This window comes from Schistocerca americana, chromosome 4 (genome assembly GCF_021461395.2).
Source record: "Schistocerca americana isolate TAMUIC-IGC-003095 chromosome 4, iqSchAmer2.1, whole genome shotgun sequence".
Lineage (NCBI taxonomy): Eukaryota > Metazoa > Arthropoda > Insecta > Orthoptera > Acrididae > Schistocerca > Schistocerca americana.
Window position 1 is genome coordinate 489,033,654 of NC_060122.1, and position 27,685 is coordinate 489,061,338.

Consider the following 27,685-nt stretch of genomic DNA (forward strand, 5'->3'; position numbering starts at 1 on the left):
CAAACTGTGGAGAAATATATTTCTGTTGGATATCACAGCTTTTTGGCAGTGTTTGGTCGTGTGTCCACAGTGGACACTGTTCCGTTAGTCGCATTGCGCCCGTTGTGGTTGCTGTAGTGGCATTGGTGTAACAAAAATGAAGTGCACGGTGTGGATTATGTAACAAGTAAGCCCATGGTAATGGCATTGCCCCACTTGGTCGTAGGATGCCTCACGATAGGTGGGACAAAGTGACGGTTGGTCGGAGGACATTGCAGTGTGGGAGGTCTCTGTGGTGTGTCCACAGTATTGGCGGCGTGTCATGTAATCATCGTCGACTGGATAAATTCATGGTAGATCGTTGGCCCACATGGTATGGGGTTCACTGTAGACATGGTGGTGATGTCTGACTCCAACTTTATGTCCTTTGTTGTCAGTGTGGGGGGTATAGCAATCAGTTAGTAATTCTGATATCCATCTTGTGGTCATAGTGCTGTTGGTTTATCTGTTGGTAGTTGTTGATGGCTAGTCATGGGAAAACGGTCATGTCGTGCATCCATACCAGCATGCAGTGGCATCAGTGTATCCCAGAACGAGCTGGGGTGTGGGGAGTCGTGCTTGACGTCACGCCTGAGGTGCACTGTGGTACGCTGCACGGCTGCCATGACGTCACCCATGTGATGTGTGAGAGCAAAAGTAGATTGTGGAAATATGCCATTCTGTATAAAATCACTGTTAACCAGCACTATCTGTCCCAGAGACCGCCTAATACACTGACCTGCATGTTTGTTAGTTGTCACTGATTGTTCGGCATATGTTACGTCACTGTGGTTGGTGTCCATAATTAGCCTGTCAATGCCAGACATCTCAATAATGGTAGAGTCACTTGGCTGATAGGGAGACTTGTGAGTAGCATTAGTACTAGCTGAATGTATATCAATTAGAATATTGCACTCAAGAATGGCAGGGGCTGCAGGGTAGTGCCATTATTCATTACTGCTGATCATTGTTGTCCCTTCGTTGTGTGGTCTGACGAGGTTAGTCCCCACATAAGCACTCGTAGCACTATTTTCAGTGTTTGTTAAAGGCGCTGTGGTTGATGGAATCCTTATGTGTGCGCTGATGTGTCAATGGTTGCATTGGTGTGTGGGTGTTAAACACAGAAAAATTGCAATTTCCATCTTGTAGCTGTTGAAATTTGCTAGATAAACACTCACAACACTTGCTGTCATTGACTGTAGCTGACTGACTGTCGGTGTGTGTATGATCCATGTCAGTGAGATGTTGGAATCTCACATTGGGTGGAGGTGGAGCAAATTGTCAAACAAAAATGTCGCTGTGTGTTTGTCAAAAGACTCGGGGTCACCATTGTAGGATTTGAGTAATGAACACGATGTTCATGATATCTAATGACTGTCAATGTAACTGATTCACATACACAATATTTATTTATACACATTATACGCACAGATACAACTTAAACACTTGGCACCTCGGAACGCACTGCCCCATGTCCAGAGATACTGTTCTTGCAGCGATATTGTTGGGGACAGAAATATGTCCCCACAAGGCCTTCATCAACACACACACACACACACACACACACACACACACACACACACACACATGTGACCAAATTCTCTGGCTGCTGTGGCCTACCTTCAACAATAGCCTCGTTTGCTGAAAGCTCATTTTCTGACAGTCTTTTCATTGTGCCTATCTGCAACTCAGTGTCTCTGCTATATGGTGAGTAGCAACTGTCCTTTTCATAATAATGTTATATTGCATCCTGGATTTTTTATTGTTGAAATGCAGACAATGTACAGAAATTTTATGCAAAATTGAGAACAAAATGACATCTCGTTTCATTCTTGAGTTATTAGTTTTCTTAAATGGCTTATGGTCATGTACAGTGCCCGCATTTCCATCCCTGTGCATTGTGAGTCATATGGTCATAACAATCATCATATTTCATAAATGATTCAAGATATCAAAACAAGGTTTTTTGTAAATAATAGCATGTAAAGTGGCAGGTATGTTGCATGATAGATACTTGAAACATTTTCATTTACCTCATCCGCAGCAGTGAGAGGGTCAGTGGAATGGGATGTGTAAACATCTCAGTAGTGCTTAATGATAAATCAGGCCATATTTAAACATGTCCTCAGCACCTGGGGAGTGGCAGAGCATGCTGCGTTAATTTGTCCACAGGAGTCAAAGGGCTTTAGAGACCCATTTATCTTCATCAAGTGTTTTATTCTTGATTTTTTATTTTTAATGACTTGTTATTTATATTAGGCTATTTACTTAGTTTCCTTTCTTGATACAGTGCTTTATACTCCTCAGCTCACTTTGTTATACATAGTATTGGGAACTATAACCAACACTGAAAGTTCCTGGTTGATGAAAACTGTGTTCAGGACTGAGACTTGAACTCAGGACTTTTGCCTTTTGCAGACAAGTGCTTTAACCAACATTATCTGTCATAATTTCTATTTCATCCATGGGAACCGTATATGAAAATGATTGACTACACTATTGTACAAAGTCTACTTTCTTCTATTCCATTCTGAGGTTCCTTTTTTATACATGTGAGGAGGGCATATTGCCTGATGGGTTTGTTGTAATATCTGCTACTGGAGTTTGTCAAATTCTTTTCAGTTTCATCAGTCATTCCAACTTGATAACAATCCAGAGCAAACAAGCAATAATCAGTGATTAATCATGGAAGTGTTTTGTTTATTTGTTTTGTAGGTGGGTAAGCTCATCCCAGAATACTCTCAATGATAAACAGTGTAACTTCTGCCTTCTTGTTAGTTAGAAGGAATGAACTTTAGGATTTAATGCCCTGTCAAAATAAAGGTCATTAGAGACAGAAGACAATCTCAGAAAGGACAATAATGAGGCAAGAAACCTTTGCAGCATCCACCACAGCTCAGTCTGCCCTGAAGGAGTGTGAGGAGTTAATTTAGGTGACAACTTAGATCTGTTGTTGATCTTTTGGCTCAGTGCAACAATTGTGTCTCAAAGCGAGGTTGTCTGACTTTTTTTCCTCAAACTGCACTATCAAATGTCTTCTAGCAAAAGGGGCACAGATACATATGTCTCAACAGCGCTTTCTTGTTTTCATTTTAACTCATTTTTCTTAGTAGTTAACCTTTTGGTCAATGGATGAGTACATTCAACTTAGTAAATTTTTTGGATTTAATAATGTGTCATTGACTGCAATCATGCAAATATAATTAGCTTTAAATATTTAAATTTCCAAACTCCAAATTGGATACAGTGATTTCTCAGAATACCTTTTCAAAGCTATTGCTCGTTATAGTTCATATTAACACATAATAATAGTGAGAAATATGATGTTAAACTGAAAATAACTGGATACAGATAGAAGATATGCACAATTTATTTTGAATAGAAAAGTGAAAAATATACTGCAAGGTTTTTCATGCCAGTCCTTTATTTTCAGAAGAAGTTGTCATTGTACCATCAAATTTGTTGATAATTTAATTTTGGGTGCACCATTACAGATCTTCATTCCATTTCTTTAAAGTTGCATAATTTGATGTCAGTACATTGTACAAGAAACTGAAAGTCAACTTTCTGTTCTTAAAGGCATTGTTGTAGTTCATTGCTACCATTTTTTCCTTTAAGTACTAATTGATCAAAAGTTTTCTATGTTTTAATCCAGGAACATTGCATTAAGCTTATATATTTATGATTTACAGGGTCTAAATGGCATTCTCACAGAAAGATGATCACACCAACTTTTCACTTCAAAATTCTAGAGACATTTTTTGAAGTCTTTGAAGACAAGAGTCAACTGCTTGTTAAAAAATTAAAAGATGAGGCCAATGGTCAAGTGTTCAACATTCATCCTTATGTTACACGGTGTGCGCTCGATGTTATTTGTGGTAAGGAAAAAATTATATTAATGCAATATGTGTCACACTGATGAACCAAAACATGATGATCACTAGCCACAGTGAGACTGAAGTCCCAATGATGGCATTTTGGGCACATGACATGATAAGGAAAGTATACAAGCTGAGCATAGATGAATGGGGAATCCTTTTAGTGATAATACAGTCAAAAAGTGGAAAAAGTCCAGAGATAAGTAATTTTGACAGCAGATTTTTATGCCCATCACCTAGCAACAAACATCTCAGAAATGGTGAAGCTGGTCAGCTGCTCACGCACCATTGTTCTGAACTTCTATTAAAAGTGGTTGGAGGATGCTAAAACCACAAATAGTGTCAAAGTGTGGAGGTTGATGGTTTGCCAAGTCTGTAAAGTGGGGTACATGGCAATCTACATCAGATCTGATGACAGAGTACAGTGATGGTGCAGGCACAAAGTGTGCAGTGTGCATTGTTCAACATGGGGCTCTGCAGCAAATACCCCTATGTGTTTCCATGTTAACTCAACAACACTATCAGTTACAATTGCAGTGGGTGCAGGTTCATCGACATTGGACCTGAATTGATCAAAATGAGATGCTTGATCAGATGAACCATGTTTCTTTTTACACTGTGCTGGAGGTCATGTCTGGATACCCCATCATCCAGGTGAATGGCTGCTAGAAGTATGCACAGCACTACCGACACTCACTGGTGAGGACTGCGGTAGTAATTGAAGGCACCATGACAGCTGTGAATTACATGAAAATAATTGTGGACCATCTGTATACCATCACACTTGATGTCTTCCCTTACTTCGATGGGATCTTCCAGCAGGATAACTGCCTGCTTCAAAAGGCCAGAATTATGCAACAATGGTTTGATTTGCCACCTAATTTGCCTGATCTGAACTCCGTGGAATGTACCAGGGGTACAGTCAGGCACCAACTCAGACCCACAAACCTCCAGCCCATAATTTAGGGAAATATATGACCTATGTTTGGATATCTGGTGCCACATACCTCTAAAAACCTAGCAAGGACTGTCAAATCTGCGCCACACAGAATCGCTACTGTATTGCATTCCAAAGGTGGACTGACATGGAATTAAGCAGGTGGTTATAAGGTTTTGACTCATCAGTGTACTTTATGCATTTATTTTTCATTTATACTATCTGTCCAGACATTCATGAAAATATTCTTTCATTTATTTGTTCTCTTTTCTCCTTTTTTCAAATCCAGTTGTGCCCAATAACACCAACTTTCAAATTATGGTCTTCTGTGAACATTGCGGATTGATTGCAGTTATATTATGTAATACACATTGATGAATGGTTCCAATAGCATCATCCACAATTACATTCACTATGATATTGCACAGTCAATACAAAATAACAAAAATTCTTTCTTACAATATTCAAATCATTTATCTCTCATACACAGTCCACTCACATTAATGTGACATCACCTATGTTTGACATCAATGTACAATAACCACTCACAGAGGGCAGTGACAGCACTAAATGTGGAGGGTATGTAAAGGGTTGTGGGAGACACATAAAGCAGTACAGTCATTGTCGAAATGTGGAAATGGAATGATTTAGCTGACATCCAAAGGGGCATGATCATTGGCTTTTGGGCCAAGGGTGGAAGCATTTCAGAAATGGCCAAGCTTGTAAACTGTTCGCATGAATACAATGGTTAAAGCATATTGTGCATGACAAAATGGTGCTAACAAAACCAGTACCAAGGCAGCTGTGGTGCACCATGAGCCCTAGATGATGGCATCAGCAATGACTGTGGAGACATATAGAGGCAAATAGGTGTACAGCTGCCTAGATGAATGAAGGGACTACCAACAGTCTCTCCTCAATGAGCATTCAGCGAATGTTGTTGCATCTGGGACCCTGCAGCAAGTGCCTGGTTCATGCACCCATGCTGACTGCTGGTCAGCAGTGACAAAGGCTGGAATTTGCACACCAGCACCACAACTGGAGATCCACACAGTGGTGGCCTTTTCAAAGGAGTCACATTTTATGCTCCGTTGGACAGATGGCCCTTTATGTGTATGGCATGAAACAGCTGAAAAGAAACATGCTGCAAGTATTGTTGCCAGGGTACAGGCGATTGGAGGAGGTGTTATGGTCTGTGGAGCATTCTTGTGGCATTCCCCTGGTGACTTTGTCATTCTGGAATGCACATTGTATCAATACAAGCATGTGTCTATCCTTGGGGACCATAGCTACCCCAGCTCGCATTGTACACGTGTGGCTCAAAGAGTGCCTGGGTGAGTTTACCATACTCATGTTGTCACCAAACTCAGCAGATTTAAAACCAATCAGGAATCTGTGGGACCACAGTGGGCTGTTTCTTGCCCTGGAATCTCAACTGAAAAACCTAGGGCAGCTGCCTCCAGCAGTGGTCAGCATGGCTCCACATCCCTGTCAGCACCTTCCAGAACCTCACTGACTCTCTTCCTACACGTTTTCTAGCAGTTGATGCTTCAAAAGTTGGTTCTTCAGGTGTTTGAGAGGTGGTCACATTAATGCAACTGGACAGTGTATAAACTGTAGAATATGAAGTAAACCCAGTTTTTCTCCACCAGAAACTGCAATGGGGACACCAGTTAATGCACAGGAAGAGACAGATTCCGCCTATGTATCAGCTGTTTATGCGTAAGTAAAGAAGTTAATTTTATCCTGAGGTAGGAATGAAATGTCCATATGTAGAGTGACTATGGGCCAGTGAGTAGCTAACAAATCAATGTCAGTTAAATAAACAATGAAGATCTTCTGTTTATCAGTCAGCATCAGACTGATATGCAAAAGCATAGTGTGTTAGAAAGATTGGCATATTAAATTGGACTCTCTTAATGTCAAAAATAAAGAATGTAGCTCCTCTTTTCTGCCAGATGGAAGAACTTCTGGTTCCAAAACTGGAGTATTTATGATCTATCAGTCTGCTAACTCATTTTTTGTATCACTGTCTATCTTTATACAGCTGTAATTCTGTTTGGAGATTAAACATTTTACAACAAATTTCTCACTTCCTTACTATGTGGATCAAGGGCATGCTGAACAAATGTCAACTGTAGTTACAATGAAGCGTATCTGTCTTTGGAAGAGAAAAATACTGTTAATGTAAAATTCCATATATATGATATTTACACAGGTCGCTAAGATAATCTGATAGTAAGGTCAAAGTAGGATAGATAATGACAAGTTCAAATTTTCTGCCAGACAATGATAGGATAGAAATGCACTGTTACAGAGCTACAGCTGTAAAGTGGCAACCAGTCTATAACAAGCTGGAAGTTTATCTGGTAAGCAAATGGAGTTTAATATGTCCAGCAAAGCAGTTCTGTTTGACTAAGCTGTTACTGTGTAACGTTATGGTTTTTAGGCTAAATGGAAACAAGTATGTTTAGACTCAAACAGGCCACGGCGTGCAGATGCAGTTCAGTGAAGATTCTGGCATTTGATGAGTCTTGCACTAAAACCCTGAAGGAAGTAAAGGAATGTAGGTCGAATATAGTTTCAACGTGAGGCTTAGTGATAGATTAAGTTTTATCACACATAAAATATGTTTGTAAGATGCCTCAACTGACATTTTGGCATTTAACCCTCGAGCAGACGCGCTGATTTTCATAACATGAGCGGGCGCACTGCGCACTTTGTACACATGTAGTCAAAAGCTGTCATCATGCTACCAGGGGAAACTTGTATGAGCTAAATCACAGTTTGATTTTAGTTTATTTAAACAACAATATGAGAAACTTATATTAAATCACTAATTCACTATTTGATTAAACAAATAAGAAACTTTCATATCATTCTGTTGTCGCAGCTGACATATCAATCTATTCCAACACTTTTTAAGTATATACTGAGAAAAAACACTCTTTCTTTGCAATATAAAAGAACAAAGGCTTTAAACACACATCAAAAAAGGTTTTTCATCACCTCGGTTACAAGAGTTCCAGAATCTGTACAGAAAATTGGAATAGAGCTCAACATAAACATCATTTCCACCCTTTTTATTTCTTGTGAAAACCACACATTGCATGTTGTACCACCATACAGTGAGACCTTCAGAAATGGTGGCCCAGATTGCTGTACATATACCCAGTAGCACACTGTCTTGCATTGATGCATGCCTGTATTCGTCATGGCATACTATCCACAAGTTCATCAAGGCATTGTTGGTCCAGATTGTCCCACTCCTCAATGGCGGTTTGGCATAGATTCCTCAGAATGGTTGGTGGGTCACATCTTCCATAAACAGCCCTTTTCAATCTATCCCAGGCATGTTCGATAGGGTTCATGTCTGGAGAATATGCTGGCCACTCTAGTCGAGTGATATCGTTATCCTGAAGGAAGTCATTCACAAGATGTGCACGATGAGGGCGTGAACTGTCATCCATGAAGACAAGTGCCTCGCCAATAAGCTACCAATATGGTTGCACGATTGGTTGGAGGATGGCATTCACTCATCATACAGCCATTACCACACCTTCCATGAACCCCAGCGCCATATGTCGGTCCCACGTAACACTACCCCAAAACAGCAGGGAATCTCCACCTTTCTGCAACCACTGGACAGTGCGTCTAAGGCGTTCACCCTAACTGGGTTGCCTCCAAACACATCTCCGATGATTGTCTGGTTGAAGGCATATGCAACACTCATCGGTAAAGAGGACATGATGCGAATCCTGAGCAGTCCATTCGGCATATTGTTAGGCCCATCTGTACCGCCCTGCATGGTGTCTTGGTTGCAACGATGGACCTTGCCATGGACATTGGGAGTGAAATTGCGCATCATACAGCCTATTGTACACTGTTTGAGTCATAACATGACGTCTTGTGGCTACACGAAAAGCATTATTCAACATGGTAGTGTTGTCAGGGTTTCTTCGAGCCATAATCCATAGGTTGCGTTCAACTGCTGCAGTAGTAGCCCTTAGTCAGCCTGAGCGAGGCATGTCATCGACAGTTCCTGTCTCTCTGTATCTACTCCATGTTCGAACAATATCACTTTGGTTCACTCTGAGACGCCTGGACACTTCTCTTGTTGAGAGCCCTTCCTGGCACGAAGTAACAATGCGGACATGATCAAACCGCGGTATTGACCCTCTAGGCAGGGTTGAACTACAGACAACACGAGCCATGAACCTCCTTCCTGGTGGATTAACTGGAACTGATTGGCTGTTGGGCCCCCTCCATTTAATAGGCACTGCTCATGCATGGTTGTTTACATCTTTGGGCGGGTTTAGTGACATCTCTGAACAGTCAAAGGGACTATGTTGGTGATACAATATCCACAGTCAATGTCTGTCTTCAGGAGTTCTGGGAACTGGGATAATGCAGAACTGTTTGATGTGTGTATATTGAAGAAGTATCAGTTATCACAAAGTTCCTTCCATTTACACACTTAATTGCCTTGCACATTTTCGGGAAATTGTGACATTCACCTGCTTTAATATCATCATTTGTTGTCCTCGGTGTTGATGTACCGTGTTGCTACATTGGCTGAAAAATGGGGTTTGGAAGTTCAACACTGACCACTTTAAATGATGTAGTTGACAGACGCACATTTGCATTTCACAGTTCTTTACTTTCACAGTTCACAACCCCCCAATAATGCGTAGCTATATGGCCAGTGCACTATTGTTTAACTCTCGATAAGCCTCATTGATAGGTTGCAGGCTAACATCCACATACTGCTACAATAGTTTACTGTAGAACATCTATGAGCAGTAAAAGCCTAATCACACGGTCCAAAGTTCTTATAGAATAATAAGGTAACCGAGCAAAAGTTTTTAGGGTGCAAAAGCATGTGATAAGAATCATTTGTGGTGTAAATTCAAGAACATCTTGTAGAAACCTGATCAAGGAACTTTGTATTCTAACCACTGCTTCTCAGTATATTTATTCCTTAGTCAAATTTGTTGCAAGTAATACATCTCTGTTCCCAACCAATAGCTCAATACATAGTATCAATACTAGGAATAAGAACAATTTACATAAAGATCTAAAATCACTTACCTTGGTCCAAAAAGGGGACCAATATTCAGGAACACACATTTTCAATAAATTGCCAGCAACCATTAAAAACTTGGTTTCAGATAAAGAGCGGTTTAAACAGAGTTTGAAAGACTTTTTGATAGGCAACTCCTTCTACTCCATAGATGAATATCTTAACAGAAACAGTTAAGACAGCTTAAGTAAAAAAAGGTGGGAATTTAAGGAGGTGGGACCTGGATAAACTGAATAAACCAGAGGTTGTACAGAGTTTCAGGGAGAGCATAACAGAACAATTGACAGGAACGGGGGACAGAAATACAGTAGAAGAAGAATGGGTAGCTCTGACGGATGAAGTAGTGAAGGCAGCAGAGGATCAAGTAGGTAAAAAGACGAGGGCTAGTAGAAATCCTTGGATAACAGAAGAAATATTGAATTTAATTGATGAAAGAAGAAAATATAAAAATGCAGTAAATGAAGCAGGCAAACATGAATACAAATGTCTGAAAAAAGAGATCGACAGGAAGTGCAAAATGGCTAAGCAGGGATGGCTAAAGGACAAATGTAAGGATGTAGAGGCTTATCTCACTAGGGGTAAGATAGATACTGCCTACAGGAAAATTAAAGAGACCTTTGGAGAAAAGAGAACCACTTGTATGAATATCAAGAGCTCAGATGGAAACCTAGTTCTAAGCAAAGAAGGGAAAGCAGAAAGGTGTAAGGAGTATATAGAGGGTCTATACAAGGGCAATGTACTTGAGGACAATATTATGGAAATGGAAGAGGATGTAGATGAAGATGAAATGGGAGATATGATACTGCGTGAAGAGTTTGACAGAGCACTGAAAGACCTGAGTCAAAACAAGGGCCTGGGAGTTGACAACATTCCATTAGAACTACTGTCAGCCTTGGGAGAGCCAGTCATGACAAAACTCTACCATCTGGTGAGCTAAATGTATGAGACAAGCGAAATACCCTCAGATTTCAAGAAGAATATAATAATTCCAATCCCAAAGAAAGCAGGTGTTGACAGATGTGAAAATTACCGAACTATCAATTTAATAAGTCGCAGCTGCAAAATGCTAACGTGAATTCTTTACAGACGAATGGAAAAACTGGTAGACACCGACCTCAGGGAAGATCAGTCTGGATTCCGTAGAAATGTTGGAACACATGAGGCAATACTGACCTTATGACTTATCTTAGAAGAAAGGTTAAGGAAAGGCAAACCTATGTTTCTAGCATTTGTAGACTGAGAGAAAGCTTGAGACAATGTTGACTGGAATACTCTGTTTCAAATTCTGAAGGTGGCAGGGGTAAAATACAGGGAGCGAAAGGCTATTTACAATTTGTATAGAAACCAGATGGCAGTTATAAGAGTCGAGGGGCATGAAAGGGAAGCAGTGGTTGGGAAGGGAGTGAGACAGGGTTGTAGCCCCTCCCCAATGTTATTTAATCTGTATATTGAGCAAGCAGTAAAGGAAACAAAAGAAAAATTTGAAGTAGGTATTAAAATCCAGGGAGAAGAAATAAAAACTTTGAGGTTCGCCGATGACATTGTAATTCTGTCAGAGACAGCAAAGGTCTTGGAAGAGCAGTTGAACAGAATGGATAGTGTCTTGAAAGGAGGATATAAGATGAACATCAACAAAAGCAAAACGAGGATAATAGAATGTAGTCGAATTAAGTCGGGTGATGCTGAGGGGATTAGATTAGGAAATGAGACACTTAAAGTAGTAAAGGAGTTTTGCTATTTGGGGAGCAAAATAACTGATGATGGTCAATGTAGAGAGGATATAAAATGTAGACTGGCAATGGCAAGGAAAGCGTTTCTGAAGAAGAGAAATTTGTTAACATCAAGTATAGATTTAAGTGTTAGGAAGTCGTTTCTGAAAGTATTTGTATAGAGTGTAGCCATGTATGGAAGTGGAACATGGACAATAAATAGCTTAGACAAGAAGAGAATAGAAGCTTTTGAAATGAGGTGCTACAGAAAAATGCTGAAGATTAGATGGGTAGATCACATAACTAATGAGGCGGTATTGAATAGAATTGGGGAGAAGAGGAGTTTGTGGCACAACTTGACAAGAAGAAGGGACCGGTTGGTAGGGCATGTTCTGAGGCATCAAAGGATCACAAATTTAGTATTGGAGGCAGTGTGGAGGGTAAAAATCGTAGAGGGAGACCAAGAGATGAATACACTAAGCAGATTCATAAGGATGTAGGTTGCAGTAAGAACTGGGAGATGAAGAAGCTTGCACAGGATAGAGTAGCATGGAGAGTTGCATCAAACCAGTCTCAGGACTGAGGACCACAACAACAACAACAAGTAAAAATATCTGTTAGATTTCAGTTTTGACAACACTTGGTCACAACAGTCAAGATTAGATATTTTGTGTATGATAAATTTATTAATAGTGCATAACAGTGTTTCATTCTGACAGCATGTTAGTTCTGTAAATACTAGCTGTTCCAGTTTACTGCATTGCATTAACCTATTTTGACTATCTCCTGACAAATGATCAGGGTAGTAAGTAATATATTCAAATGTTCTATATTTTTATGTTATACTTTCTGACGTGTTCCACACCTACGAGATTCTGACATGTTCCACACCTACAAGGATCATCTCATTTTTTGGGTCTATGGAATGAAAACTTAATGTAATCTAATCTAATCTAATCTGACACTGTCTTTGTTTTAACACATGGGCTAATTGTGTTACACTTATTTCACAGATGCATTATTGTTGATCTAACCAATACAGGTTCCTTGTCTGAAACTCGGCCATGAACTGACTGTCTCAGGACCAAAAATCAGACCCTTATATATCCTCACAATAATAGGTGCTGAAACTACACATTGTTCAATGTTTAATTTACAGAAATTAAAATTAAAATTTACTTCATTCAATTAACTGAATACATAGAAAACTTCAGTTTTTTCTACTACATAGGTTAAGCCGTATTATTTGTTTAAACCATGAACATAACAAATATAGTTGTGAAAACAATATTTTTGACAAAATTGTTAATTACTTTGGAATTAATTAAGGACTGTCTTTGCTAACATGTTTTCGAATAGAGCCAAATAGATCCTTTAAGAATACTTTTAGTTGTTTCCCCAAATGTTTATAATTATTATAGAATTTATATTTGTTTATATGTCCTTCACTTTGTTTTCCACACTATACTTCAATATTACTAGTGAAAAACGTTTTAGCATCTGCTAAAACAAATATCTTTATCCCATACTTCACTGGTTTTCTTGGGATACACTGAACAAAAGAACAGCAACCCCTGAAAGCTTGCAACTTTTTGTCTACTGTCACAAAATGTCCTACAATGTAAGTGTTCTTGCAGTTCACCCACCACATATGCATCCAATATTAATGCATCCTTATTGCAGCAAGTTTATCAGTTACTCCTCTTTCTTGCCTTCTACTCATGTCGTCAAACCAGATACATCATAAAAGGAACAGAAATCTTCTGTAGCTCATAACAAATCTCATAATCTCCATACCAGTACTACCTGCTGTCCACAGTTCAATGACATTTGTGTGGTTTGCTTTCTTAGTCCCGGTGAGATATAGTTTCCTTGTAATTTCCTTAGGTACCTTTCTCTGGGATATTGTACACATTATTTCTTAGATTGAATGTATATTTTCACGTATTTTAAAATTTCACCAGTCATTTCCAGGCTAAGATTGTGCATAAAGCCTCTGTTTCACTTGTGACCTCTTTGGCAACACATGTAGGCCTAGGGAATATTTTCACAATATTCTTTCTTTTTGTTTTCAAAGTTACATTAGGACATGTTTTATTCCATTTACACATTTTGTGCCTCTCAATAAAAATACCACCAGTGGAGAGTGGCTAGTCAGTCATCATCTGAATCGTGGACTTCATTAGAATCTGAATCATGGTCACTTCCTGTGATAAATTCCTCTTCTTCTTCAGAGTCGTCATCGTTTTTGTTGTCTGGTACAGAGTTGAACTCTGGATCCTCGCTGAGTAACCAATCAAGCTTGTTGTCTGTCAGCTTTGATCTTGCCCTGCTTATTATGTGTTATCTTTTGATTCGATTAAAAAGGAACAAAATAAAAGTGAAGGAAAAATTACTTACATGACTGAGCTCATAGTGTACTTTGTACACGTTTGCAGTTTATTTTAAATTACTCCAGCTCATGTGAGCCTATGACAACACAGCTTCTCACTGTGCTAGTGGAAACAATCATGCAGGAATAGTTAAGGGCGTGCTATTGTAAAACAACAGTGGAACTGTGCATGACAATGTTATTTGCGGTTGGTGCACTTTATACTCAGGTGCGCCTGCTCAAAGTTTAATGGGGTCTGTTGCCTGACATAACTTTAGCATTGCTGCTTGGTTCAATCAGCTGTGGAGAATCTAAACTAATATAAGTTTGTTCATAAATTAGTTTGTTCAAAATCAGCAAAACTGATACACTACTACAATGCTTGTTAGCAGAGTAAGGTTAGGCATTGAAAAAGATAAGTAACAGATTGTTCATAATACTTATATTCTGATAACCACACATTACATGTAGCACACTTAAGAGAGTGAACATCAAGAGCAAAGTTAGTCTACTTGTCATACTCAACGTATACAAATAAAAGAACCAAAGAGCCAGATTACCAAACATAACACTACCACTTAATCTGGTGACAATTTCAATTTATGAACAAGATATATGTGTTGCTCTCTGGCAAGTGGTTTAATTAATACATCAGCAGGCATTTCCTTTGACTGCAAATACTTAACAACAGTCTCATTACTTTTAAAACATTGTCTAATAAAATGTCCTTTAGCACAAACATGTTTTAATCTAGAACGCAACACAGGATTTTGTGACAGTCTAATAGAACTCTGGTTGTCATGGAAAATGATTACAGGATTTTGGTGCCTATTATTTAACAATTCACTTATTAGCTGTTTCAAATAAAGTGCCTCTTTGGCTGCAGAATTCTTCTACAAAATTCAAATCAACAAAATCAGTTATATTCAGATCCTTGATATCTCCTTTGTCAAACACAATGCCATAATCTATAGTACCTTTGAGATAATGAAGCACTATTTTTGCTGCCTTCCAGTGAACACTAGTAAACTTACAATTATACTGGCTTAAAACACTTGCTGCATAAGATATGTCAGGTCTTGTATTAGTGTTGATATACAGCAAACAACCTATAAGTTCTTGACATGACACTTGAACTTTATCACCCTGCATATCCCAAAGCTTTAATCCAGCTTCCATTGGTGTTCTAACAGGAACACAATCGACCATATCAAAGCATTTCAGCACATCTGCAATATCCTTTTGGTCAAGTTTTAAACTACCTTCCTCCCAATTTCTGGTTATACACATACCCAGACAGGACTTTGCTTCTCCTACGTCTTTAACTTCAAAATTCTCAGGCAATCCCTGATACAACTTGTCTTCCATCACACTGTTATTACACAAGACATAAAAATCATCTACATACAAAGCAATAATTTCAACATTTTTACCTGACCGTTTAATGAACACACAACCTTCATTGGTATTTGCAACATAACCCAGGTAATTTTGCCTTTTCATTCCACTGTCTGGCTGATTGTTTCAAACCGTAAATGGCCTTAGTTTATAGACTTTACCTTCACTCCTTTTTAAAACAAAACCATCTGGTTGATTCGTGAGAATAGTTTCCTCAAAGTCCCCATACAGAAAATCAGTCTTAATATCAAAATGGTAGATCTTAATATCAATATTTACGGCTAAACTAATGAGAGCTCTAAGAGTACTATGTCTCACAACAGGTGAAAAAGTCTCACAATAATCTATGCCAAATTTTTGTGTAAACCCTTTAGCAAAAAGTCTAACATGCTGGAGTGCTGTACCATCCACATTCCTTTTCAGCTTAAATACCCACTTGTTACCTACAATACTTTTATTACTCTTTGGTGGATCCACAAGTTCCCAAACACCACTGTTCTGGAAACACTTAATTTCTCCTTTCATGGGCTTTATCCAGTCTTCTTTGTCACTCCTCGACATGGCATCCTCCAAGTTCACGGGATCTTCTCCCAAACTAGAAAAATCACTTACCAAATAGGTGACATAATTCAGGTACTCCTTGGGTTTGGATACACGGGCTAACCTTCTGACTGGTTGGTCTACTTCTGAAGCATCAGGGTCCATCAGCTGCACCTCAGTCTCTTCTGTGTCTGCCACAGACTGAGCACATGGGATGTAGTGTGGGTCTTGATCTCTATCACTTCCAGCACTGCTGACTTCTTCTTCTTCCTCTGCCTCTCGCCATTCAGTATACTGTTTATTTGACTAGAACATACAGTAATCTTCATTATTAACAGCCGGTGTCCTGGTATTGTCAGCCATGCACTCATTCTCCAGAATAACAACACTCCTGCCTTTCACTATTATCTTGGGGTTCTGTGGATCAATTAGTCTGTAACCCTTGGTCATTTCATCATAACCTACAAAATTAAGTCATTTAGCTTTGGCATCCCACTTTCTTCTGTTTTGATCTGGTATATGGAGAAGAGCTCGACAACCAAACACCTTTAAATGGTTCAAACGAGATACTTTTCCAGTCAATAATTCCTGTGGAGCCTTAGCATTAAGTGCTCTGTGTGGAACATGGTTCTTTATGTAAACAGCTGTAATACATGCCTCTGCCCAAAACTGCTTAGGCAGACCACATTCAAATAGCGTACACCGTGCCATCTCACAAATTGATCTGTTGGTCCTCCTCACAACCCCATTCTGTTCTGGGCTATAGGGCATACTAATCTGATGCTCTATTCCATTCTCTCTAAGCAATAAATCAAAATTTGAGTTCACCAATTCACTGCCATTGTCAGCTCTAACTGATTTTATCCCTGCACCAATTCTATTTTCTAACCAAGTTTTAAACTCACAAAAAAAATTCAAATGTTTGATCTTTATTCTTGAGAAAATAACAGAATGTCCTTCTGGAATAATCATCCACTAGTATATACATGTACTTAGCCATACCATGTTACATTTGCTCCATGGGGCCACATAAATCCGTATGCATAGACTGAGCAACTCAGATGCACGTTGCCCTCCAGTCTTAGGAAATGAGAATTTCAACATCTTACCTAGTACACACAATTTACACTTGTCAAGAGTTTCAGAGTTACAACACTCCAACTTTATGCCACCACTCTGTAAACATAGCTTAAGTCCAGTGTCAACTCTAACATGACCAAGTCTACGGTGCCATAAGTCTTCCAGATTACTAAAATTTTTAACAGCAAGAGCATGCTCATCTGGCAGCACAGGTTCAACGTTTTTTAGTTTATAAATGCCATTTGACTCTGATCCAGAACAAAGTATCTCACCTCTTTTGAGCACTTTACATCCATCTTTGTCAAAAACAACATTTATGCCTTTCTTGACTAAAGCAGAAACTGACAACAAATTAGTCACTAAGCCAGGGACAAGAATAACATTCTTTATTGAGGATATATCTGATGAATTGACAATAACATTACCTTTCCCTTTGCTCACTAATTATTAGCACACTTCACAAGTTTTTGTTTGCTATTTTCTGTTTCAAAATCTTTAAGCCATTCCTTTCTTGATGTCATGTGTGACGATGCTCCAGAATCAATGATCCACTCATTCTGGTTGAAATCTGACATACCAAGTGCACAAAACAATGACTTTTCTGTTCCCTTTGATTCTTTCTTTGATGATTCTTGCTTCTGAGGACATTCGGACTTGGAGTGACCATGCTTCCAGCAATTGAATCATTTCACTTTCTTCTTTTCTTGCTTGTCTTTTGAGAAACCCTGTTGTGATTTCTTATAATTCTTTGAAAATAAGGCACTATCACTGCCATCTTTATCCAACTTGAGGTATTCTTCCACCCTACCATTCAGCAACTTTGTTGTGATATTATCTGATGTGAAATTTTTGTCCATTGTACTGGACTCTATACCCATCTGGTATGGTAAATAAACTTTTGGTAAACCTCTAATCATAATCAGTGCATTTAGCCCATCATCAACTGGTTTGCACATGTTCTGCATTTTGTTGGCTACATCCAAAATGTGAGTAACGTAATTTTGAATATTTCCTTCACATTTGGATAATGTAGTATCCAGTAGAACATCCCAGAGATTCATCCATCTGGTTTTATTGTTACCAGCAAGCAGGTTTTCCGAAGTATCCCAAGCTTCCTTTGCTTTTGTTTGTGTTTTCCACGTGTGCTGCATACAGAGATTTATCCACATGCAAAAGAATAAGTGTCCACGCATCTATATCCTTGTCTGCATTTGTGTCCGCCCCCCGGTAGCTGAATTGTCAGTGTGACAGATTGTCAGTCCACTGGGCCCAGGTTCGATTCCTGGCTGGATCTGGGGAATTTTCTCCACCCAGGGACTGGGTGTTGTGCTGTCCTCATCATCATCCTATCACCCTCATCGACTGCAGGTCACCAAAGTGGCATCAAATTTAAAGACCGGCACCCAGCGAACGGTCTGCCCTACAAGGGGCACTAGCCATATGATTAAATAATTTAAATAAATCTGCATTTGTAGCAGTACTTGCACCTATGGTATAATCCCATAACTTCTCGCACAGTAGAATGAGTTTCATTCCGAACTTCCACGTGTTATAATCGTCCTAGTTTCTCAGTTAGTCTATCATTGGAGTTGTGGTTTTTGTCAAACTTACATTTGAAGCCATTTTCAGACACTTGAATTCAAAGCACTAGAATACGTGACTGATTTCTTCTGAAAAATGAGAGTTCAAATGCTGATGAAGTTGACAAAGCACAAATCAAAACAAGTATACACACAATGTGGGCACATAAACTAACACGCTTATTCAGTTATTTATCTTCCTACCCACACAACAAACATAGTCCACTACACAGATTTACCATTCTGGGCCCATAACCTGTTAGCAGAGCAAGGTTAGGCATTGAAAAAGATAAGTAACAGAGTGTTCATAATACTTATATTCTGATAACCACTCATTACATGTAGCACACTTAAGAGAGTGAACATAAAGAGCAAAGATAGTGTACTCGTCATACTCGACGTATACAAACAAAAAAAACAAGGAGCCAGATTACGAACATAACAATGCTGTCCTAAAATGTTTTAGCCTATTTTTGAACCATAGTGAAATTTGCAACTTAGAGGGCTTTTGCCCAGTAGCATTCAATACGGTAGCTGTTTCATGCATAATGAAACTATTCAACTGTAGTTGGGTATGCTTTTTTCTTTTGCTGTTGCAGACATTATTTAAATGGCCTTGTTTATGGCAATATTTGCACCATGAATTTGTACATGGGTACTCCTGCCAGGAATGTTCCGTAAAACAGTCAAGACAGGATAGCAGTCGTGAATGGCAATTGGGTGTGATACTGCTATAAATATTCTGGCTAGGTTGGACAGTGTAGTGAGTTAAGCTGCTGTGAAGCAAACTCTACCAAAGATGGCCACTGGTGCCCCAATGTGATGTCTGTAACATGACTACATATATCTGGTCTTCTAAATGCTATTTTGCTGGACAACATATTTCAAACACTTGTGTGATTGTTAATATTTTGTCCAACCACAGCTCTGGAAGCATGAGAACTGCAGATAATCATGGGATAGTGCACCACCACTCATCTGCCTATGACTGCCTACTGGCAGGGTCCAGGCAGATAGGCACATAAAACAAGTAAATTGGCTACCCAAGCCTTCTGTGCAATTTCTGTCAGTGGTTTGATTCTAATATAGTGGCTACTACATTTGTCTATGTGATGTAGTGAGCAAACAATCTTCAACAAATTTCTAAAAAAGACAACGTCATAGGAGTGGCTTCTAATAACTGTTTATGCAAAAGACACAAAATTGTTGAAGGGTACCATGACAAGAATAATTCATGTAGCTGGGTGAGAAATTTACATTGCAGTTCTCAAAATATACCACTTTGTAACTAGATGCTCCATTCTTCTGTACTTCCTTGAATGGAGCAAAAGTTGTATAGTTACTTGCAATAGTGTTTGCTGCAGTTGTTGCAGTTCTCAAAATATACCACTCTGTAACTAGATGCTCCACTCTTCTGTACTTCCTTGAATGGAGCAAAAGTTGTATAGTTACTTGCAATAGTGTTTGATACAGTTGTGGCTAGAATAAAACTAGTTGCTGTTAATGACAGTGCTCCAGCAGGTAATTATGCTGTTACATGGCAGGTGGTTGCTGCTGCATGTGTTCCATTTTGGAACATGTAAATTGAAACTTCTCATATTCTCAGTTAGGGGCAATTCTTCAGCTATTTATTGAGACAAACTTACTGTTAAACAAAGCACAACCAAAGTTTGGTGTGAGTGTCAGAAGTGCAGAGTCCAGTGATTGTTTCAAGAGTTGTCAAGTCTGAAGTTCAAGTTTTCATCAGAAAAGCACTCACTAAATCCAAGTAGATAGTCATGAACTGTAACTCAAATTTATAGCCACAGATCAATAAATACATTAACAGCCATTGGTGCAGTGATGTTAGAAGACAATATTAAGCCTGGAGCAGTGAACTGAGCTCCATAGCTGGGCCTATCCCCTTAAAATGAGTTCCAGTCCTCATTTGGCATGGCCACCATTAGCCATGGTTGCTGGGCATGGTACAGCTGTGAGTATTATGCTTGAGAGGTGGTGGTAGTTATCAGCCTCATGTCTTCCTTACTGTCCATGGACATGAATACCACACAATGCATAGTTGCCTGCTGCTTCATAAGGCAGCAGTTGGCTAGCTCATTGTTTGTGTATCTATTTATAGTGACTTTGGCATAATAAACAATGAGTGTACTGCAGCACAACGACCACAGGATTACACAGCAGTAGCTCAGAGAGATTTAACAGTACAGCTGGATATGCCCAGCCCTTTTCAATTACTAGACAAGCTTCCATCCTCATCACCAACTGGGTGCCATTTTATGACTATGACTCCACAGTGGTGCATTTGTTGCAATCTATGGCAAATTGTTCTTGATTCAATTACCCCTACCTCAATCTGATACAATTTTTGTCTTTTTTCCTGTGTGAATAGGGTAGGGTCCTAAAAATTAAACTAAAGGCAAATAAAAAAACTACAAATTTCTGCTTATCTGGTGTCAGTAGATATAGACATGAAAATAATGCATAACAAAGAGCAGCTCCTGAAACTTGGTGTCATTTGATCTGGTAAAACAGAGGAAAGAATAATAGAAAACATAAATACTCAAGCATTAAGTACAGAAGTCCTCAAGAGCTCTGGCCGACAAAGATACAACAAATAGCTGACCTGCTGCCTCTCCTTCTACATGAGCTACAGATGAAAAAACTTATATATTTAAATGTTAAAATTTGTATAACTTTTTATTTGTAAGTCTACCTGCTAGCACCTGATTACTATATATTCAAATGAGGGACCACTATGTACAGTTAAAATATCCTCCAATAAGTACTCACAAGGTGGAGGATAGATTATCAATTTTATTTCTAGATTCAATAATTTCCTGTTAAAGTTTGCTGATGAACAAAAGTGAGATATAGCCCATGTACTCTTCTAATCATAAAGCAGCTAATTTAATTTAGTCAGCAGTATGCTGATGTAACAACAGTTATTATAAACAGACAGGAAGAGTATAAATTAATATAATACAATTAGCAGAAAAGCTGCTACTTTCTACAACATTGCTACTTTTCCATAACTACTAAATACCTGTTGTTTATATACTTCTGCTTGCTTTCATACTTGATACTAATAAAGAATAAAAGCTGTCTAGGGGCAGGAAGAAGAGAGGTCATTTTTTACACTGAGCATTGTTATTTATCACACTGCTAATAAGAGTTTTTACTCCTTGAATCTAGATAATAATTACAGTTGGAGATGGAGAGGCGATTAAGATATATTTTTCACCTACTTCTTGTTTATAACCTAAGGGATCTTCGAGGTCTATGAAAAAAACATTGTCATTGTGACACTCTGCAGACTAAACTCTGGTAAGATGACATGGAAACAAGTGACACATATGTTATATTTGTATGAAGCCACTTCAAGTGTCTACAACGGTCTATTTATAGTGGTTTCTTTTCTATGTTGAGTGACTTTCTACACTATGTTGAAGTTGTATGACAGCAGGATGGTTCAGTGAATGCAGTCAGGTGAGGTTATACCCAGTTAGATCATTGGATGAGCTACAATCAGTGTAACAATATTATTAAAATGATAGTTGCTACTCAATCAAATAGCAAAGATGCTGAGTCACAGATAGGCACAACAAAAAGACTGTCATAAAATAAGCTTTCGGCCAACAAGGCCTTTATCAAAACTAGGGAACAGACACAGACACACACATACAAGCACACATGCAAATGCTTCTGACACACACATGACCATAGTCTCTAGTAGCAGTTTGGCTTCAGCTGCCAGTGATTGTGGTCATGTGTGTGTGTGTGTGTGTGTGTGTGTGTGTGTGTGTGTGTGTGTTTTGTTTACTGCTTGACTATTTTCTAGTCTTATCATGGGGATCATTACCTTGCCTTAAGTGGCTGAAGATGCCCAACCACCATAGCTGGTGTCCTGTGCGGAGAGACCTGGCAAGTCTAGGGGTTACAGATCTCCCATCAGACTGTGCATTGTTGGTTTCAACAAATATTTTGGCAACCTGCTGGATACATTTGCCTTGCATAAAGGCACAATGTGGCTTGGCAATGCAGTGTCTTGCATCCTCTAAGTGGATTAAGGAGTAAAGTGTTGTTCACAAATAAGTTGCTGTTTATCCAACAGAGTTGTACTCAACATCCATTCATCTGACATGCCAATATTGTCAAAAGTCATAAATCTGTTGATACTATTGTTCTCATCTCAGTGCATAGTGTTAGAAATGTGTGTTTCATTGGGTGCTGTGACAGCTGCAGCCAGTAGAGATAACATCCTACATCGGTGTGTGCATCTTTCCCCATAGCATATAAGGACTTTGGACCCATGGAGGGTAACACTTGTCCACACAAGACCTACATGGTGCATTCAAATCTGAGACATGATAATGCCACAAGCCTAGGATGGCCAGCTCACTGCAGAGATAGCTAGAAAGAAGTGAGATCTTTATGGCCTAAATTCCTTCAGTGTGTATGGAGTACCGTTACAGCCATGACACAGCCACCACGGACCACCGTTTACCTCCTGAGAGAAATATTTTGTAAATAATAGGCATTAATACAAGTCATGCTGGACAGCCTGATGCGCAACATGGGGAGCTGCTGTGTGTCCTCTGTTGCTTGTGAAAGCTTCACATCCCACACCAGCATCCTTTCTGCCACATAAGTTGACATCTCCTACTGGAAATAGTTCGGATGGGTTAGTGGCAAGATGGGAGGATTAAATGCAGCCTGTGGTTTCGAGAATACAAGAGTATTTCATCAAAAGCAGAATAAAAGGGTTTTTCATTGACAAATAAATAGGAAAATGACAAAGAGAAGGACAGAGATTTGTAATAATGATCATTACCATCTAGGAGTGATAAACAAATTTTTGTTTCAGCAAATTTATATTTTTTAAGCTTAAGTGCAGTGTGCATGTGTTTCTGTCAGTAGAGATGAATTTCTAAAAACTGCTTGCATCTGTTATGTGTTACTCAAGTAAAATAGTCAGTCTGTGTAGCAGCATTGTTACTATAATCATCTTGTGTTATTCATTTTGTGATCATCTAATATTACACTAAACCATTTGCAGCATGAGTGAAATTACACTTCAGCGAATTGTTCGTCCATGGCTGCATCCTGATTTTATATACAAGAGAACAAAATATGGGAAGATTTATTATGAAAGCCTTAATGTTCTCCATGGCTTTACAGAAAAGGTAATCAGTATATTGTATTATAAAGTGTTATTTCTATATTGCATGCTGAAAAACGGAATGGGATGCTGCATTTAAAGTGACACCGTAAAATTTGATATTCTTAGGAATACTTCTGATCTATGCATTTTATCATATTTTAACAATATTATGAAAAGAGTTGCTACTCACCATATAATGGTGATGCTGAGTTGCAGATAGGCACAACAAAAAGCCTGTCACAAATAAAGTTTTCGGCCATTAAGTCCTTTGTCAACAATAAACAACAGACACACACACACACACACACACACACACACACACACACACACGTAAATGCAACACACACACACACAAAATTGCAGTCTCAGGCAACTGAAACCACACTGCGAGCAACAGCACCAGTGCATGATGGAATTGGCGACTGTTTGGGGGCCCAGATCACGTAAGAAACAGATTGACCGTCCTTACGGCGAAACAGGCAACCGTAAAAATAGTTTTCCCATCGATCAACAGATGTCCCAGGCGACGCTACAATGCTAACTGACCTGTCCATGTCGCAGAATTGATAACACTGTACCTTTGGTGACGTGAATGATGCTGATATGTGTTCGGCTAGAGTGCTGCGCGCGAAATGCATTCGTCACACAGCTGACTGTAGCTCATGATCGGCTGTAGTTTCTCCCAAGTTTTCAATCGAAGAATGTAGATTATCTCCTGTAATTCTACAAACCAAGTTTATTTCTACTGTAGGGATATTTCTCACAATCATATGCGAAATGAAATAAATGAAAAGTAACACACAAACATTTCTCGTGAGTTACTGTTTAAATGTAGACTGCATTGCAGTCGCATAGGTTTTATACTCGCCTTCCATGCCGTCTATTTCCTCTTTGTTATACAGCTCTTCTGATACGGATTATGGTGGTAAAAAAGATCTCCATGTGCAGATTAAGACTAGAAAGTTTTCAAAATCTTCTCAATGTCTTTGAAATATAATCAGTTAATTTACTGACAAATATTGCACTGAGCAGTGGGTTTCGCGTCCTGACATTACTGACATAATTATTTATTTTGCGTAGAGTATCTATAGGGATTAGGTGAGTTATAACGACAATATATTTTTCACTTTGAGACTGTAAATAAGTTTAAGAAACAGATTTTGCATCCTTTCTAAGTATTTCTGTAAGCGTTCTTAAGTATAATCACATTTTGCATATGATTACTGTTAGTTGTAAACGAATATAATTTCATGTACGCACTTAACAACGATATCTTCAACAAATATTCTGAAACTTTAAATATTCTCAAACTTTAAATATCGTGACTAAAAAAAAATTCTGTGATGGTAAACACATTAACTTTGTGGTCAGCACATCTACTATTGTCACAAGCAGTACTGTTTTGCTCAGATTTAACACATTACTTCTTTCTATTTAAACGTGGTAGAGTGATCAAGGAAAGGCAACGAAACCTATTTGTGCAGCCTAACATAGAATCTTTATTTGGTACTTAAATACAATATGAATAAACTACATATTTTTTTATAATTTTCAGTTCTGAGACAGTTCTACTACATTTTTAGTTCAGGATTTGTCCGTCTACTCCTTTCACAGTTGATATACTCGCAGGCCCTTGGCATGACGACTCGATCCACTACCATCGGTATGTCAGAAACAGCTGTACCTTACAGACGCCAAATGGTGGAAAGCTCCACGCATTCGGACGATGTTGCCACATATGTCACAAAACGGAGTGCCATCTAGTGGTTGGTGCCACAAGTAAGGGTGTAACACTGTTGCCGCCTGGTGGCTGTTCCTTGACAAGGGTTGCCTGCTAGACCAAGCAGTCGGGCAATCTGTTTCTTACGTGATCTGGGGTGGGGGTAAGGAGGAGGCTGGGGCAGGGAGTGGGAGGGATGGTATGGGGGGGGGGGGGGGGGGCTGAACAGTGAAGTGCTGCAGGATAGAGGGAGGGCTCCCAACCCCTTACCTCATGGCTCATACCCCTGCAATAGACCTAGATACAAGACCTGTCCCATACATCCTCCCAACACCACCTACTCCAGTCCAGTCACAAACATCACCTATCTCAGCAAAGGCAGGGCTACCTGTGAAACCAGTCATGTGATCTACAAACTAAGCTGCAACCACTTTGCTGCATTCTATGTGGGCATGACAATCAACAAGCTGTCTGTCCGCATGAATGTCCACCAACAAACTGTGGCCAAGAAACAAGTGGACCACCTTGTTGCTGTTCATGCTGCCAAAATAACCTCCTTCATTTCAATGACTGCTTCACAGCCTGTGCCATCTGGATTCTTCCCACCAACAGCAGCTTTTCTGAATTGTGCAGATGGGAAATTTCCCTGCAATACATCCTATTTTCCCGTAACCTTCCCGGTCTCAACCTTCAATAGTCGCTCTCCTCACCCATCACTGTTCCCATTCCAGCACTACACAGCTGTCATTCCACTATCACACCCAGTCTTTTTATTTCTCTCCTTTTCCACTACCCCCCCCCCCCCCCTCTCCCCTGCCCTCTGTCTAATCTGCAGCACTTCACTGTCCACCACCCTCACCATACTATCCCTCCCCCTCCTCACTCCCCCCCCCCCCCCCAGCCTCCTTCTTACCCCCACCTAGTTGCCACTCCCATCATGCACTGGTGCTGCTGCTCACAGTGTGGTTTCAGTTGCCTGAGACAGCAGTCATGTGTGTGAGTTGCGTTTGCATCTCTGTGTGTGTGTGTGTGTGTGTGTGTGTGTGTGTGTGTGTGTGTGTGTGTGTATGTCACCTATTGTTGACAAAGGCATTAATGGCCAAAAATTTTATTTGTGGTAGTCTTTTTGTTGTGCCTATCTGTAACTCAGCATCTCCACTGTACGATGAGTAGCAACTTTCCTTTTCATAATATTGGTACATTCCATCCTGGATTTTCCATTGTTTGGTTATTATATTTTAAGTCAGTGGAATGCATACTGTTTTAATTTAGTCACCACATTTTCTATTATTAATTTGACAATCCCACTTGCTGTTCATTAGAAGAACTGAATATTTCCATGGTCATGAACTTATCTATTACCATGATGTTCATTGACTGTGTAGATCATAAAATTCTATAAGGGAAAATAAAACAGAATGGCATTAAATGTCTTCCCTTCACAGGGCTAAAATCATATCTTAGCAACAGAAAATGGACAGTGACATTAGCAAACGATGTGCCAGGAATAAGAAAAAATTATACAATTCAGAATGAGAGAATATTAACTGTTCTTGATCTACATAAGCAATTTAAGCAGGGCATTGTAGATCATTTCCAAAACTTTTGTGTTTGCTGATGACACAAGTGTATTAATAAATGGTCCAAACACATCAATGCCAGACACAGCTAGGAGAACACAGCTAGGAGGCACACGACTGTTTCATAGCCAACAATTTAACACTTAATTTTACAAAAATTCATATTATGTAATTCCATACAAATAAAAATGACTGATGTACTGGAAGTGGAGACCAATGGGCATATTCTGCATGAGGCACCATGTGTGAAGTTCCTGGGTAACCAGATGGATAAATAAACTGAGGTGACACCACTGTGTGGATAAGCTAACCAAAAAGCTCAGTTCTGTCTACTTTGTACTTAGAAATCTCTCTCACTGTGTTGAACTGCAGGCAGGTTGCTTTTCATGTGTTCACTCAATTCCATACTATGGCATAATCTTCTGTGACACTGGAGTTAAAGTGAAAAAAATGTTTATTGTGCAGATATATGCAATAAGAATACTGTGTTAAGTTAATAACTGTCATCTTGCAGGAGCCTCTTCAGTGATCTAGATAATATTACATTTACATATCAATATACTTCCTTTCTAATAGCACTTGTGGTTAATAAAAAGAGTAAATTTACGATAAACTCAGCAATTCACAACC

The 27,685-nt window shown here is 39.2% G+C and overlaps 1 protein-coding gene across 1 annotated transcript in view; it reads left to right on the forward strand.

Annotated features, from left to right (window-relative positions):
* LOC124612908 (cytochrome P450 4C1-like) overlaps positions 1 to 27,685 on the forward strand; it is a 109,243-nt gene that overhangs the window by 54,685 nt on the left and 26,873 nt on the right. The window contains exons 5-7 of the mRNA XM_047141394.1: positions 3,711 to 3,896; positions 6,486 to 6,555; positions 23,651 to 23,777. Of these exons, the coding sequence (XP_046997350.1) occupies positions 3,711 to 3,896; positions 6,486 to 6,555; positions 23,651 to 23,777 (383 nt within the window). The remainder of the gene's footprint in view (positions 1 to 3,710; positions 3,897 to 6,485; positions 6,556 to 23,650; positions 23,778 to 27,685) is intronic.